At 50.7% G+C, this 12,415-nt stretch overlaps 1 protein-coding gene across 3 annotated transcripts in view; it reads right to left on the reverse strand.

The window, feature by feature from the left end:
• Positions 1 to 5,274: 5,274 nt before the first annotated feature.
• HCCS (holocytochrome c synthase) overlaps positions 5,275 to 12,415 on the reverse strand; it is a 338,093-nt gene continuing 330,952 nt past the window's right edge. For all 3 annotated transcript variants that reach the window (XM_069641282.1, XM_069641281.1, XM_069641280.1), the window contains exon 7: positions 5,275 to 5,601. In XM_069641282.1, the coding sequence (XP_069497383.1) occupies positions 5,403 to 5,601 (199 nt within the window). In that variant the 3' untranslated portion in view covers positions 5,275 to 5,402. The remainder of the gene's footprint in view (positions 5,602 to 12,415) is intronic.

Below are 12,415 nucleotides of genomic sequence, written 5' to 3' on the forward strand. Positions count from 1 at the left end.
GCAGCAGCCAAGTTACATTTATATTGATTCAGCCATAATCTTGATGATGTGGATTATAACCCCAGTGAGTAACCTCCTGCGTGCCAGTGGGACTATGACCATGCAACCCTCATATAGCAGGGGAAAACTAATGTGCGAAGGTGGCCCAAACCCACCTATTAATCTTCCCTGCTCCCATCATCTGGGCCGAAGAGGAGAAACCCAGCCCCAGAGGAAGCCACAAAGCAACCGGTGGATGCACCGAGAGCCCTCAAAACGTACAGACTCACTGCATGGGGACGCAAGCATACGTCCTTGTGCTCACCACCTAGACAGAGCCAAGCCCTCTGCAGGCTGGGGCAAACAATAAGGCTGGTGGACCCACCTAGAATGTGTCCCTGGACAGAGCATTGTCCCTCCCTCAAAATGTATTGCCATGTACCATGCAGCACCCAGCATCCACAACTTTGGCAAGATCATCGTTAGGGAGAATTCTCAGAAATGTGCCAATTCCTCTCTACCTTAGAGATCCCGAGCACTTTTGCTGGACTCTAGGACTTTTCAACCTGGAGAGAGTGAGACCCTTTTCCCACTCGCCCATGTATTTTACTGTGATTTAAACTGTGTTTCTTTTGGTTATGGAGTCTGACAAACTCCATAGGCATCATCATTTTACATTGTGAAATAGCACCTTCAGTGCAGTGACACAGGGAAGTCTTTCAGATTTCCCAAAGGTTTAAATACCTTCTCTTGGATAAACTATTGTTTCCAAGAGCAGTGAAGTGAAATTGACTTTATTTAAATTGTAACTTTATAGACCCAGCACACACTATCTTACAATAGGGTGCTGTTACACTCACCTGGTATCCACAGGGACGCCACCCAGCCGGGTTACTCGCTGGTATACTTCTCAGCTTTGCCCAGATGTGGTCTGCGGGGAAGGTTCTGCCTGAAAATACAGGAAGACTGTGTTCAAGGCTGACCGACCGGGGTAAGTATCCTCCCTCCACCCCCGTATGATTTCAGCCCCTCCGGGGCCCTCTCCTCGCCTTGTGGTAGAGTTAGGCGTGCTCTCCGTCCTGCCTTCTTTGCAGGGGTGCGTTGTCTTTCGTGGGCGTGTGCGATCCAGTTACTTCACTGACGCCGGCCCGTTTGATATTGTTCAGGTAGGTCTTATTGCTGTTCTTTAGTATTGTTGCTATCCTGCATGCCTTTCTTTGTTTAAAATGTCTCTTTTTCCCTTAGGTATGCAGAGCTTCAGCGTGGCGAACTGGCTTGGTTGAGCCCCCGCTGGTAAATGATGGCACATTAAGAGCGCTATGATGCGGTAAGTAAGCGCTATGCGCAGCGCTGCAAAGTCTTGCCTTTGCTAACCTGCGTTTTCCTTCCTTGTAGGTCGCAGTGTTCTTCAGCGCGAGTGGAATGTCCGGAGTGGTGCCAGCCGAGAGGAGACCAGCCAGGTAAGCCTTTTGAGCAGTTTGTAATTTGCAAATGTGTCTACTGCTTTCTTTCATGTTGCCTCCATCTTCCTCTTTCAGGTCGTTCTGTCCGGGAGGCGTGCAGATTCGAGGAAGCTGTTCTCAGGAGCTGCGAGTGGCTAAAGATGAAGACTGCAGGTAAGATGCTGCTGCTAATGATGTTCCTTTTGTCTCCTTGCAGGTTCTGCTTCTCCGAGGTTCGGGCGGAATAGCTGGACATGGCGAGCGTCATGTTGCAAGCTGCAAAGTAACGCGAAGTGTGTTGTCTTGCTCGGGTGTGGTTTAAATAGTGCCAACAAAATAGTCCAGGTAAAGTAGTCCCTAGGCTACCACACCCAAAACACTAGACCGCATAGCTTGGTTCTTAGGAACCAAGCTATGTGGATGCTTCCATGTTGGCTGACAGTACAATAAAGTAGTTCCCAAGCACATCGTTTTTCATGGTGTATGAGGCTGGCACCATAGGCGCCAGGACTGGCCCCATGAGGGCTTTTGAAGAGGATGCCAGGCTCTAGAGGCCCGAGTCCTGACTCCACCTGGCCAATGGGTTTGCCAGAGGGGGTTTTGGGCGAGGGTCGTGACAGGTGCTGGAGGGTTACTTAGTTTCCCCTTTGTCTAGCTTCTCATGTAACATTTTTATGTTACCCTTTCCACGATTAATGGCTGGTGTAAGTGGTTTGCTTTTAACTATCATTGGGAGTTTTTACCGCGGGCTGTGTTCGTAGCTGCAGTAAAGCACCCACGGGTGCCCATTTTGTCAAAATGGCCCTGGTCTTTTTTCACCATTTCTTGCTGGAAAGGTCCTTCTTGGGATTTACTCTGCGCGCCAAATCAGGTTTGGTCCCTTTGTTTTGTCTCCCAGTATGTCTGGCAGGGGCAGGTGCCCAAAACTTCCTGTGCTTAATCCCCATGGTTACATGAACGCACCCGAAGGCGATTGGCCGGCTGGCTGTTCGGACAGCTAGGCTGGAATGAATGGGAGAAACCTGCATAAAAGGCAAGGCTTTTTGGCTTGGAAGGCAGAGTCGACCCCTGGACAAAGGAATCCTAAGAAGAACTTGGAAGAGACACCTGCTGCAACTACTGGACCGTTGGTTTGCCCGGTGAAGCCCTGCTGCTGTGCTGAAGCTCCGAATTCGCCTCAACTAGAGAAGCCCTGCAAGGACGACTTCTCCCCTTGAGTTGGTGGGACCAATCAACTTCAAAGTGATCTCGTTTGGACATCCTCTCGAAGCTGGCTGTACTTCCACTGCTGCTGCTGGAAACAAAGTGCCAGGGAGAGGAACACCAAAGCGAGCGGATCGCTTTTAAGTCAGACCCGAGCTCTAGGAAGATCCTCCAAACTTACCTGATGCAGGACTGACCAAGCCTGAGCCACCTCAACAGAGTGCTGGACCCCATAAGCAAGGAAAGTCTGAAGTGGTATCTAAGAACGGCAGTGTTGCTATTTGCTGTCAGACACGAGGAGCTGAAATGCTAAAGTGCCACTTAATTGAAGTTTGCCCTTTGCTGTCGCCGACCGTCCCGTTGCAGGAGTCCCCAGACGTCCCCCTCTTGTCCCCATGACTGAGGCCCAGGAACAAAAGGATCTGCAGAGCCACAGGAACAAAAGCCAGCAGAAACCATTTCTTCTAACCAGTACAGTCTAAAATAACTTACCTCTTGTCTTGTAGCCTTACTTGTTCTCAGTTGAGACTGGTCTTGGTTGCTCCTGTAGAGTTACTTACATCTTGTACACCTCACAAGCCTCACAGCTTGTGACCTTACTTTGATTCTACTTTTTCTACAAAGACTCCTAAAACATTGTGCAAGACTTTTACTTACCTGCAAGAAGTGCTTCAGCTCACCTAGACTTTTGCCCAATTGACATTGGCTGGCCTGGCTCCCTGAATCGCTCTCCTCTGTTTTTTTACCTTCCTTCCAGGAAAGGGTTAACTTACTTTGCATTGGGGGTTCAAAGGTACTTAACTGTTTCAGAATATTTGTGTGCTCTCTTGTCTTATTCTGAAACCTCTTTTCTTTGACACCCACTTCAGTATTGCTCTAAATGTACCAGTGATATATTAATGTCCACAGTGTTCTAACTATTTAAGTCACCTGAGGGTGTAGGAAGTGTGTGTGCCATCCCAAATGGGTACTGATTTAGAGAAACTAAGAGTGTGTATTTTGGAGTGTGTGTGTGTTACTATTATATTGCCCTTTCTGAAGAAGGCTTACTCAAACTGACTGTTAAATAAATTGTTAAATAAATTAATAATTGTTTAATCAAGAAACCTTGAGTGCAAGTGTTTATTTGGTTACTTGTCACTGTATCTCTGTGTAACTCCCCTACTGCTCACGTTGACCCCACTTGAGATAAGCCTGGCTGCTCAGCCACACTACCAACCTGTGTAGTACAGCTTATACCAAAGGTTGGGATCCTATTGCCAGGTGGGTTAAGGTTGTTGTAGTGCACCCAAAGGGTACTGCTCCAAATCTTGCCTAATCAGAAGGCACAGCTCTGGATTTTGATGGCCCAGGATCCTAGACCGGAGGTGTGCTCCCCTTTGGCAGCACATCTCCAGCCTAGGCCGGCTCAATGCCCGAGCTGCGGCGCTCTCATCTAGTGCCCTCTCTTAACTGTAGGGCAGGATCTCGCAAGGACCTTCAGCTGCAGGCTCACTACCTGCCCCAACAGGCTCCTGGTAAAAAGGTGACTGGCTACAATCACACCCTGGTCTTCCCGCAGTCACAGGGTGCCACTGGTGCAAAAGTAGCTCTTAAATGGAGGTTTACATAAAACTAGATACCACAAGATTAGGCTGGTGGAGCTGCACAGTGTTCTACCAAAGCAGCCACCTTGCTGCAGAACCCGTACCCCCTGCTGTGTATTCTCCAACTACCTTTAGTGTCATGGTCTGTGAGGATCTACAAGTCCCTGCTTCATGGTCTTTTCAAAAACGAAAAAGATGAGAAGTGTGAGATCAGTGACTAACATGAGCCAGTGACAAACCCGGCAGGACTTGAAGACGGATTTTGGGAGCAGGGGGAAATGTTTCTATGCTCTTGAGCATTGTTGCAGAAAAAAAGGGAACAGAGGGGAAAATGACCCTCCCGGCCATGGATATGACAACACTTCTGGCACAAGATGGCACAGAGTAGACGTGATAGGCTGAATGCTGAGCCGTACGGTGCCACCTGGTAGCTATGTAAACCTTTCTAGAGCTGACTGCGAAAGGAGGAGGTTTTAAAAGATGAACAATATGTGGCATGGATGTATCTATTATAAATGAAGTTCTAAATGTGCACATGGGATCAAGTTAAGGATTGTACTGCTGGTCTGAACTATATTTCCACAAACATACAGTGAAGGGTGGATAATGTAGTTCGCTGACGCACATGCGCAGGCTAGAGCACGAAGGACAGACAACAATTTGAAGTCATTCAGAACAAGCACTTTAAAGACCGGTTTTGTGGATATTGGTGAATCTAGCTACAGCAGCAAAACCTCGGATGCTAGGAGTGAGTTGTGTACAAAACCCCAAATCCAACCCGCCGGTAAGAAAAACGTAAAAGATGTCAACTACAATAATGAAAGTTCCATTGCATGCATCCAGTCAAATGGTCAAAAGAAAGTGATGAGTACATAGAGAACTGGGTGGATGTTTGGGACACTGATGCCTTTGGCTTCATTGACTTTGAACACTAGTAAGTTTTCCACTATTGTCAATACAATTATCTTAATCCAACACTCCAGCATTGAACACAAAATAATTAGGTCCCTGAATTCAGAAGACTAATGGTTAAACAGTGTCAGAAACAAATATTTTGCAAAGAGTTCACTGATTAAACAAATAACTTTATTGCAAGTTCAAAATACACATCAAGAAATCAAATAAATATAATTATTGAATAACTATTTTCTTTCCAGGATCTTGCATAACATTGTTGTTACAAGGAAAAAGTTCATGATGTCCAGCGCCACCAGGCAACTTTCATTCTGTCCCATACTGCAGTCATAGAATCAAAAGCAGGGCGAACATCCAAGATGGTAAATTTGTAGTTCTGATCTACTTCACCTCCATCATAATAGTCAATAACGTATCGGACTTCTGTCCCACAACGATTAACAATCCAATCATGTCTGTCAAAAGGAAGTTCATATCTAAGAGGAAATAGAAAACAAACATTTTCAAAATAGCGGTAAACTTTTCACCCCAATGCTTCAAGTATTTGATCAACAGCAAAATAAATCCATTTAGAGACAATGCTGCAGTATGCACCAAGAATACACGACTTTTTTTAAAAAATGCACAAAAACTATTTTTCATTTCAATATTGGGCAAATCAGAGGCAGAAATGGGGCAAATTAACACCTATCGGTATAGGATGAACAAGAATAAGAAATTCCATAAACAACAAGTCCGATATGGACAATAAGGCTTATATGTTGGCTCATTGATGACCACCTAAAAGGAGCCAAAATTAAAAGCTATATGAGAGAAAGCAAAGGAATGCAGCAGAGAAGGCAGCCTTTTGTTTGTCAGTCTGCTGCCACTGCACCCTTCATTACGTTTTCCTGCTGTTTTTTGTTGCATTCTATAGAGAAAATGTACACGTTTTCTCTTTTCAAGATTTCCCCCATGGAAAGCTTTGCTTGTGGTATTTTGTATTCACATCAGGAAAAGTTGGAGAAATAGACCTACTGCATGTCTCTCTCACTTGTTCTCCCTCTTCCTCTCTTCCAGAAATGTTTTTGAAAACTTCCTTTATGAACAACGAAGTACTCCAGCATATCAGTTTTCATTCTGGATTCCAAATAATTTTTTGGGTGAGCAATTTTGCCTCGCTCATCTGCTTCTCTTGTTAAGGTGCACTGCTCAGTCCCTATGGCTGGCTACCAGTCCATGGAAATTACAAGTTACTCACCGTAGTGACCAACATACTCTTAGTCCCCTTTCCTCCATACTGTACGGGCGTCCCTTCCTAGGGACGGAACCTTTTTCACCAGAAAAACCTTCTTCCCCTTTAAATTTAGAGGCGCGCTGGAGGTGCGGCAATGGGAGCATACGCTACCCTGACTCCCCTCACCGGCGCCACTCAGTCCCCATTGACGCGTGGACAAAATTTATTATTGACTAATGACACCAGTATTATTAGCGGGGAGGATGGTGGGATGTATGGACTAAAGGGGACTAAGTGTACGTTAATCACTACAGTGAGTAACTTGTAATTCTACACTTACGCCCTGTCCCCTTTCCTCCATACTGAATGGGCGATTACAACTGAATGTAGCCCCAGGGTGCAGGAGACTCTCCTTAAGAAAACAAGTTCCTTAGAACCGCCTGTCCGAAGGCTGTGTCTGATTTGGAGCCGGCATCCAAACAGTAACGCTTACAAAAAGCTGCAGGGGTGGCCCAGGTGGCTGCCCTGCTTATGACTTGCCACGGAACCTGCCGCTGGAATGCGATGGCCGTGGCCTTGGCTCTGACAGCATGGGCGTGCATGTTGGCCTGCAGCGGCTTGCGCTGCCCATCATAGGCCTCTTTGATGGCCGCAACCATCCACCTCGCGATGGAAGCCATGGATGCCTGATAACCGGGTCTGGAGACCCTAAAGGTTTGCGTCCTACTTGCGGAAGCCCATGGTCCTATCCAGATAGAATTTTAGAGAGCATCTGACATCCTGACAGTGCAAGACTCTGAGCCTCGTACTTCGGGTCAGCGAAGAATGTGGGTAGGATTATTTCCTCGTTTAGATGGAACGTGGTGGGTACCTTAGGTAGGAATGCCGGGTAAGTCCGAGGGGAAGTGGTATAGGGTTCTGAAGCCACCAGAGTCTGGATCTCCCTGACTCTGCGAGCGAAGGCGACACATACTAGTAGAGCTGTCTTGATGGTGACCAGTCCGATGTCCGCGGACCCCATTAGCTCGAAGGGTTTGCGGCAAGGCGCCCAACACCACCACTGAGGTCCCACACTGGTGTGGCTTCTTGATGGGCGGGAAAAGCCTGGACAAACCAGATGTTCGACTATCGGGTTGGAAGAGGAGAAGACCTCCTCCTCCGAATTTCTTTAGGCCCCTATGGTTGCTAGATAGGTGAGACATGTGTCCACCTGTACTCCTGAGTGGGCAAGGTGTGCCGAGAAAGAGAGCACATCGTCCAGTGTGCACGCCAGGGGGTTGATCCCCCCCCTTGGCATCTGCCCAGTGACAGAACCTGCTCCATTTACTCCTGTATTGGGTCCTAGTAGCCTTGCTCCTAGCGCCCTGGATGATCTCCAGGTTAGCCCGAGAGAGGTTCATGTGCCAGAGGGTGATCTGCTCAGGAACCACGCTGCAAGGGCTGGCTTCTGAGGTGCGGGGTTGAGAAGCCTGCCCCTCTGCTGGGATAGGAGAGGTGCTGGGCCCAACAGAAGGTGAATGGGAGGTCGGTCCAAGAGGCTGAGCAATTCGGAGAACCAGGGTCTCGCCAGCCACCACGGCACTATCACTATGATGCTGAGGTGACAAGCCTCCTTTATCTTGCGGAGTACCCTGGGGATCAGGGGAGTGGGTGGAAAAGCATAGGCTGTCATGCCCTCCCATTGAATCTGCATGGCATCGCCCAGGGAGCCGGGGCCTAGTCCCTGCCTAGACGCGAACTAATGGCACTTCCTGTTCCTCCAGGAGGCAAATAGATCCACTGAGTCTTGCCCCATGTGTTAAAGACCACATGCAGCACCTGGTAGTTCAATTGCCACTCGTAATTGTCTGCTCCCAGCCTGCTGAATCTGTCCCCTTCCAAGTTGGCCTCCTCCAGGAGGTGGACTGCCCAGAGGTAGATGTTTTCGAGGGCCCATTCCCACATGCTGACTGCTAGGTTGCACAGCGGAGGGGACCTGGTACCACCCCCCCGCTCCCCCCAAACCCCCCCCCGATTGTTGACATAGCACATGCTGGTGGAGTGGTCGTTCTGGATAAGGACGGTTCTGCCCCTGATGAGCAGAAGCAAGGCCCTGAGGGCTAGCCAAATGGCTCTGAGCTCCAGCCAGTTGATATGTGAATCAATGGACGCTGAGCCTGTCCAGAGTGGCTCCCCAGCCCCCTAGGGAGGAGTCCGCGGTAATGGTGACCTGCGGAGTCGGCTGCCGGAATGGCCTGCCAGGCCGCAGATTGCAGTCCTGGGACCACCACGTGAGGTCCGAGTGGAGAGAAGGCGGTATGCTGACCAGCTTGGCTTGGGAGACCTTCTCCTGATTCCATGAGGCTGCGAAGTGCAGCTGCACTCTCCTTATTCGGAGCCTTGTGTGTGGTGCGGTCAAGAGGACCGCTGCCATGATACCCAGTAAGTGCTGGTACCACCAAGCCGAAGTCAATCGTCTAGTGAGGAAGTGCGAAGTGGCCCTCTTGATGGCCGTAATGTTGTCCTCCGATGGAAATACCTTCTCGGAACTCATATCTCAGATGAGGCCCAGGAAGGCGAAGCTCTGCGTGGGCTGCAGCGGAGACTTCTTGAGGTTGATGGTAAACCCCAGGTGGAGTGTACTCAGTGCGGAGGAAGTGTGGACAACCCGCTCCGGGTATCTCACCCTGACGAGCCAGTCATCCAGGTACGGGTAGACATGGTGGCCCTGGGCCCTGAGGAGGGCTGCCACTGCATTCATGTGAACACTCCGGGGGCTGAGTTGAGGCCAAAGGGTAGCACCTCGTACTGGAAATGACACCCATGATCCTGAAACGTAGGAAGAAGCGATGAGGCTGCCAAATAGGGACGTGTAGGTAGGCAGCCTTCATATCCAGGGAGCACATCCAATCTCCCTGGTCTAGTTTCTCTGCAATTAGGGCTGGCATAACCATCTCATTTTTGAAGAGGGAGGGAGAGGTTGAGGGTGGAGAGGTCCATCACAACTCTCAGGCCAGCCTGGTTCTTTTTTTGTATGGCGAAAATCCTGGAATAGAAGCCTAATCCTCTCTGGGAGATTGGTACTTCTTCCACTGCCTGGCTCCCGACAAGCGACCGGATCTTCGCCAACAGAGTTGCTGTCCCAATCTGTGGGAGCAGAGGGGAGGCAGGAGGAGAGGGAGAGGTATAAGTAGGTGGTAACCCATGGATACAACTGAGAGGATCCAAGGGTCTACAAAGTTCTGGTGCCAAAAATGCACATTAGAGGCTAGCCTGCCACCCACTGGAGACACGCGGGCCTGGAGGGACGCATCATGCCTTTTTGGTCTCCGAGGCTGTTGCTGAGGGGGACTGGAAGAAAGCCCCCCCCCCTTTGTTGCTTGCACCGGTGCTGACTCGGCGAGCAGTCAGGTTGTTTTGACCTCCGTTCCTGGAATCCCCGGAACCCACCAAACGCCCACCCCTTATCGGAGCGTTGATGCGACTGGGTGTACGCTTTGGGCGTGGTTTTTGAAAGAATTGATAAAGACTTTGCGGTTTGTGTGCTGTTCTTATCCAACTCCTTGTCAGTGGTAGAGTGGAAGAGGCCAATACCCTCGAAAGGAAGGTTCAATATGCAATCCTGGAAGTCGGGGTTGAACTTTGTAGCCCGAAGCCAGGCCAACCTTCTCATGACCGTGGCGATGCAGATGGCCCGGCAAGAGGTATCGATGTGGGCAACTGTGGACTCCATGATGTCTTGCGCTACCAGCTTGCCTTCTCCCAGACCCACCTTAAAGCGTGCCTGGCTCTGCGCTGGGAGTTCCAGAAGGAACTCTGATATTTCCTGCCACAACCTCTGGTCAGCCACTGCAAGCATGGCTTGACGCAGGTGCAGGGAGGCGTTGGAGTACAGCTTTTTCCCGTATACCTCCAAGATCTCCTCCTTGCCTAGCAGCGACAAGGTGGCCGAAGACTGAGGCTTAGAGTAGAGTGATGCTGCAGCGATCACCGACGTGTGTGGCTGGGGGTGCGTTGATAGCAAGAGTGTATTCCCTTCCATCTGTCTATATTTGGCATTGAGGCGCCGATTAACAGGTTGGGCCGAGTGTGGCTTGAGCCAACCCTTCCTGGCCAGAGCGACGACATCCTTCTGCATAGGGACACCAGTCTTGGTAGGGGGTCTTTGGGAGAGGACCTCTGCCAAGAGCAGCTCCTCAGGCTGCTCTACCCTGGGATGAGGAAGGCCCAGATTTTCTGCCACACCTGCAAGCCTATCGGGAAAGGCCTTCAATAACGATGGCGTGTCAGGGTCCTCCTCCTCCGTATCTGCCTGGGTGTCCCGCTTGTCCGCCGCGGGAGGAGGAGTGCTGGGTGCCATGAGCTGCGGTGTGGAGACCACAGCCGGAGGCTGCTGCGGAGGTTGGCTCAGAACTGGCTGCACTGGGGGCTGAATCGAAGTAGCCGGCAGCGGGGGCTGCGCTGGGGCCTGTGGTGCTGGAGCCATGGGAGGAATGACTGTAGGCACCGGAGGAAGCAAGTCCCTGACTTCATCCCTTAGGATGGCACCCATCTGGGGGTTCGCATGAGCCCCAAAAACCTTTCGACGATCTGTCCTCGGAGGCTGAATAGGAGGTAGGGGATACTGACTGAGTGGCTGGGGGCTGCTGGGGCCGGAGCACATCCAGTTTGGGTTGCAGGGGGAACCTGCCCTGCGCTACTGATGGACACTAGGCCACATACCTGGTTGACACCAGTCCCATCTTGAAACTCGTTCACCCGCCTGCTTGGTTCCTAGGAGTGGCATTGGACGAGCAGCCATGTTGTCTGGCGCAATGTCCATTTCGTCGGGCTGCGTGCCAAAGTCGTGGTGCATGGCCCTCCGGACACAGCCTCGCCCAAGACTCTTGGTGTTGGAGCATGAGGCCCAACCCGCACCTCAGGTCTAGGCCTGGAAGGCGTAACGCCCTCGGCATGGTCACCGGTAGTGATGCATGCAGGCGCCCCCTTCGACATGGTGCTGGTACTGGAGCGAAACCCCTCGGGTGTAGACCCGGCAGAAGAACCTTGCGGTCAAGAAGACCCTTTGGCCGTAAGGCCGGTAGCTGGGTTAGCCTCGGTGCGTGTGCTGGTAACAGAACTCGAGAGGTTCCTCCCGCTTGGGCGTTTCCTCGGTAAGGAGTCGCTCTTATGGGGTGCGATGGAAAATAACGGCCCTCCCTTGGGCCTCGATCTCTGCTGGACAAACTTTAAGTCCTCTCGAAGGGGTGCTTCAAAGAGTTCTCTCCGCCTAGCTAGCCTGTTCTTCAGTGTGTGTGGAGTCAGAGTCGCATGCAGTGCAACCTTCCCAGCCGTGGTCAGGGCAAAGGCAGCGGAGGCAAAGAGCGTGGGGGTCCGACGTGGGAAAGAGTCCCTCGCAGGCTGTACACCTGCTGAAATCTGCTCAAGTCGACATGCACTAGGGAGGAAGGTGACGCCGGAGGTCCAAGTACCTAGATGACAAAGACAAAGGTAAGAGAAGGATCCGAGGAAGAGCGCTTGGAATTACATGGCAAAGCCAAACCCAGGAGTGCTGTTGAAATCGGCCTGTTCCCAGTCCCCTTTTCCGCTTCGACGATGAGTAGCACTGGTGGGAGGAGTGAGGGTAGCGCATGCTCCCAGGGCTCACCCCTGCACACCTCTAAATTTAAAGGGGAAGAAGGTTTTTCTGGTGAAAAAGGTTCTGTCTCCCGTCCCTAGGAAGGGACGCCCGTACAGTATGTCGGAAGGGATTATGAGCATCTCCCTTTTTTTTCACCTTTATTTTTACAGCGTAGCACAATCCAACTTCGATGGAGTGAATATGGGACACGCGCCCATAATTTTTTCTTCAAGAACCAAACACATTACTTACCTCTAGGTAATGTTCTTTCATCCCACAGATTCCTCATCTACGATATTCCATCTCCAGGTCAGCAGATTTTTTCAACTAAACTTTTCCGCCACCAAGGGGCACAGCGCGGCTCAGCATCAGCTCTGTCAGATGCCTCTACACGCAGGACAGGACATCAGGGACCAGTATATGTCAAGGCCGTGCGCCCCATGACCTCAGTTCCGACTGGCCCTCTGTTGCCGAG

The sequence above is a fragment of the Ambystoma mexicanum genome, chromosome 1q (assembly GCF_040938575.1).
Source record: "Ambystoma mexicanum isolate Mex_15411 chromosome 1q, UKY_AmexF1_1, whole genome shotgun sequence".
Lineage (NCBI taxonomy): Eukaryota > Metazoa > Chordata > Amphibia > Caudata > Ambystomatidae > Ambystoma > Ambystoma mexicanum.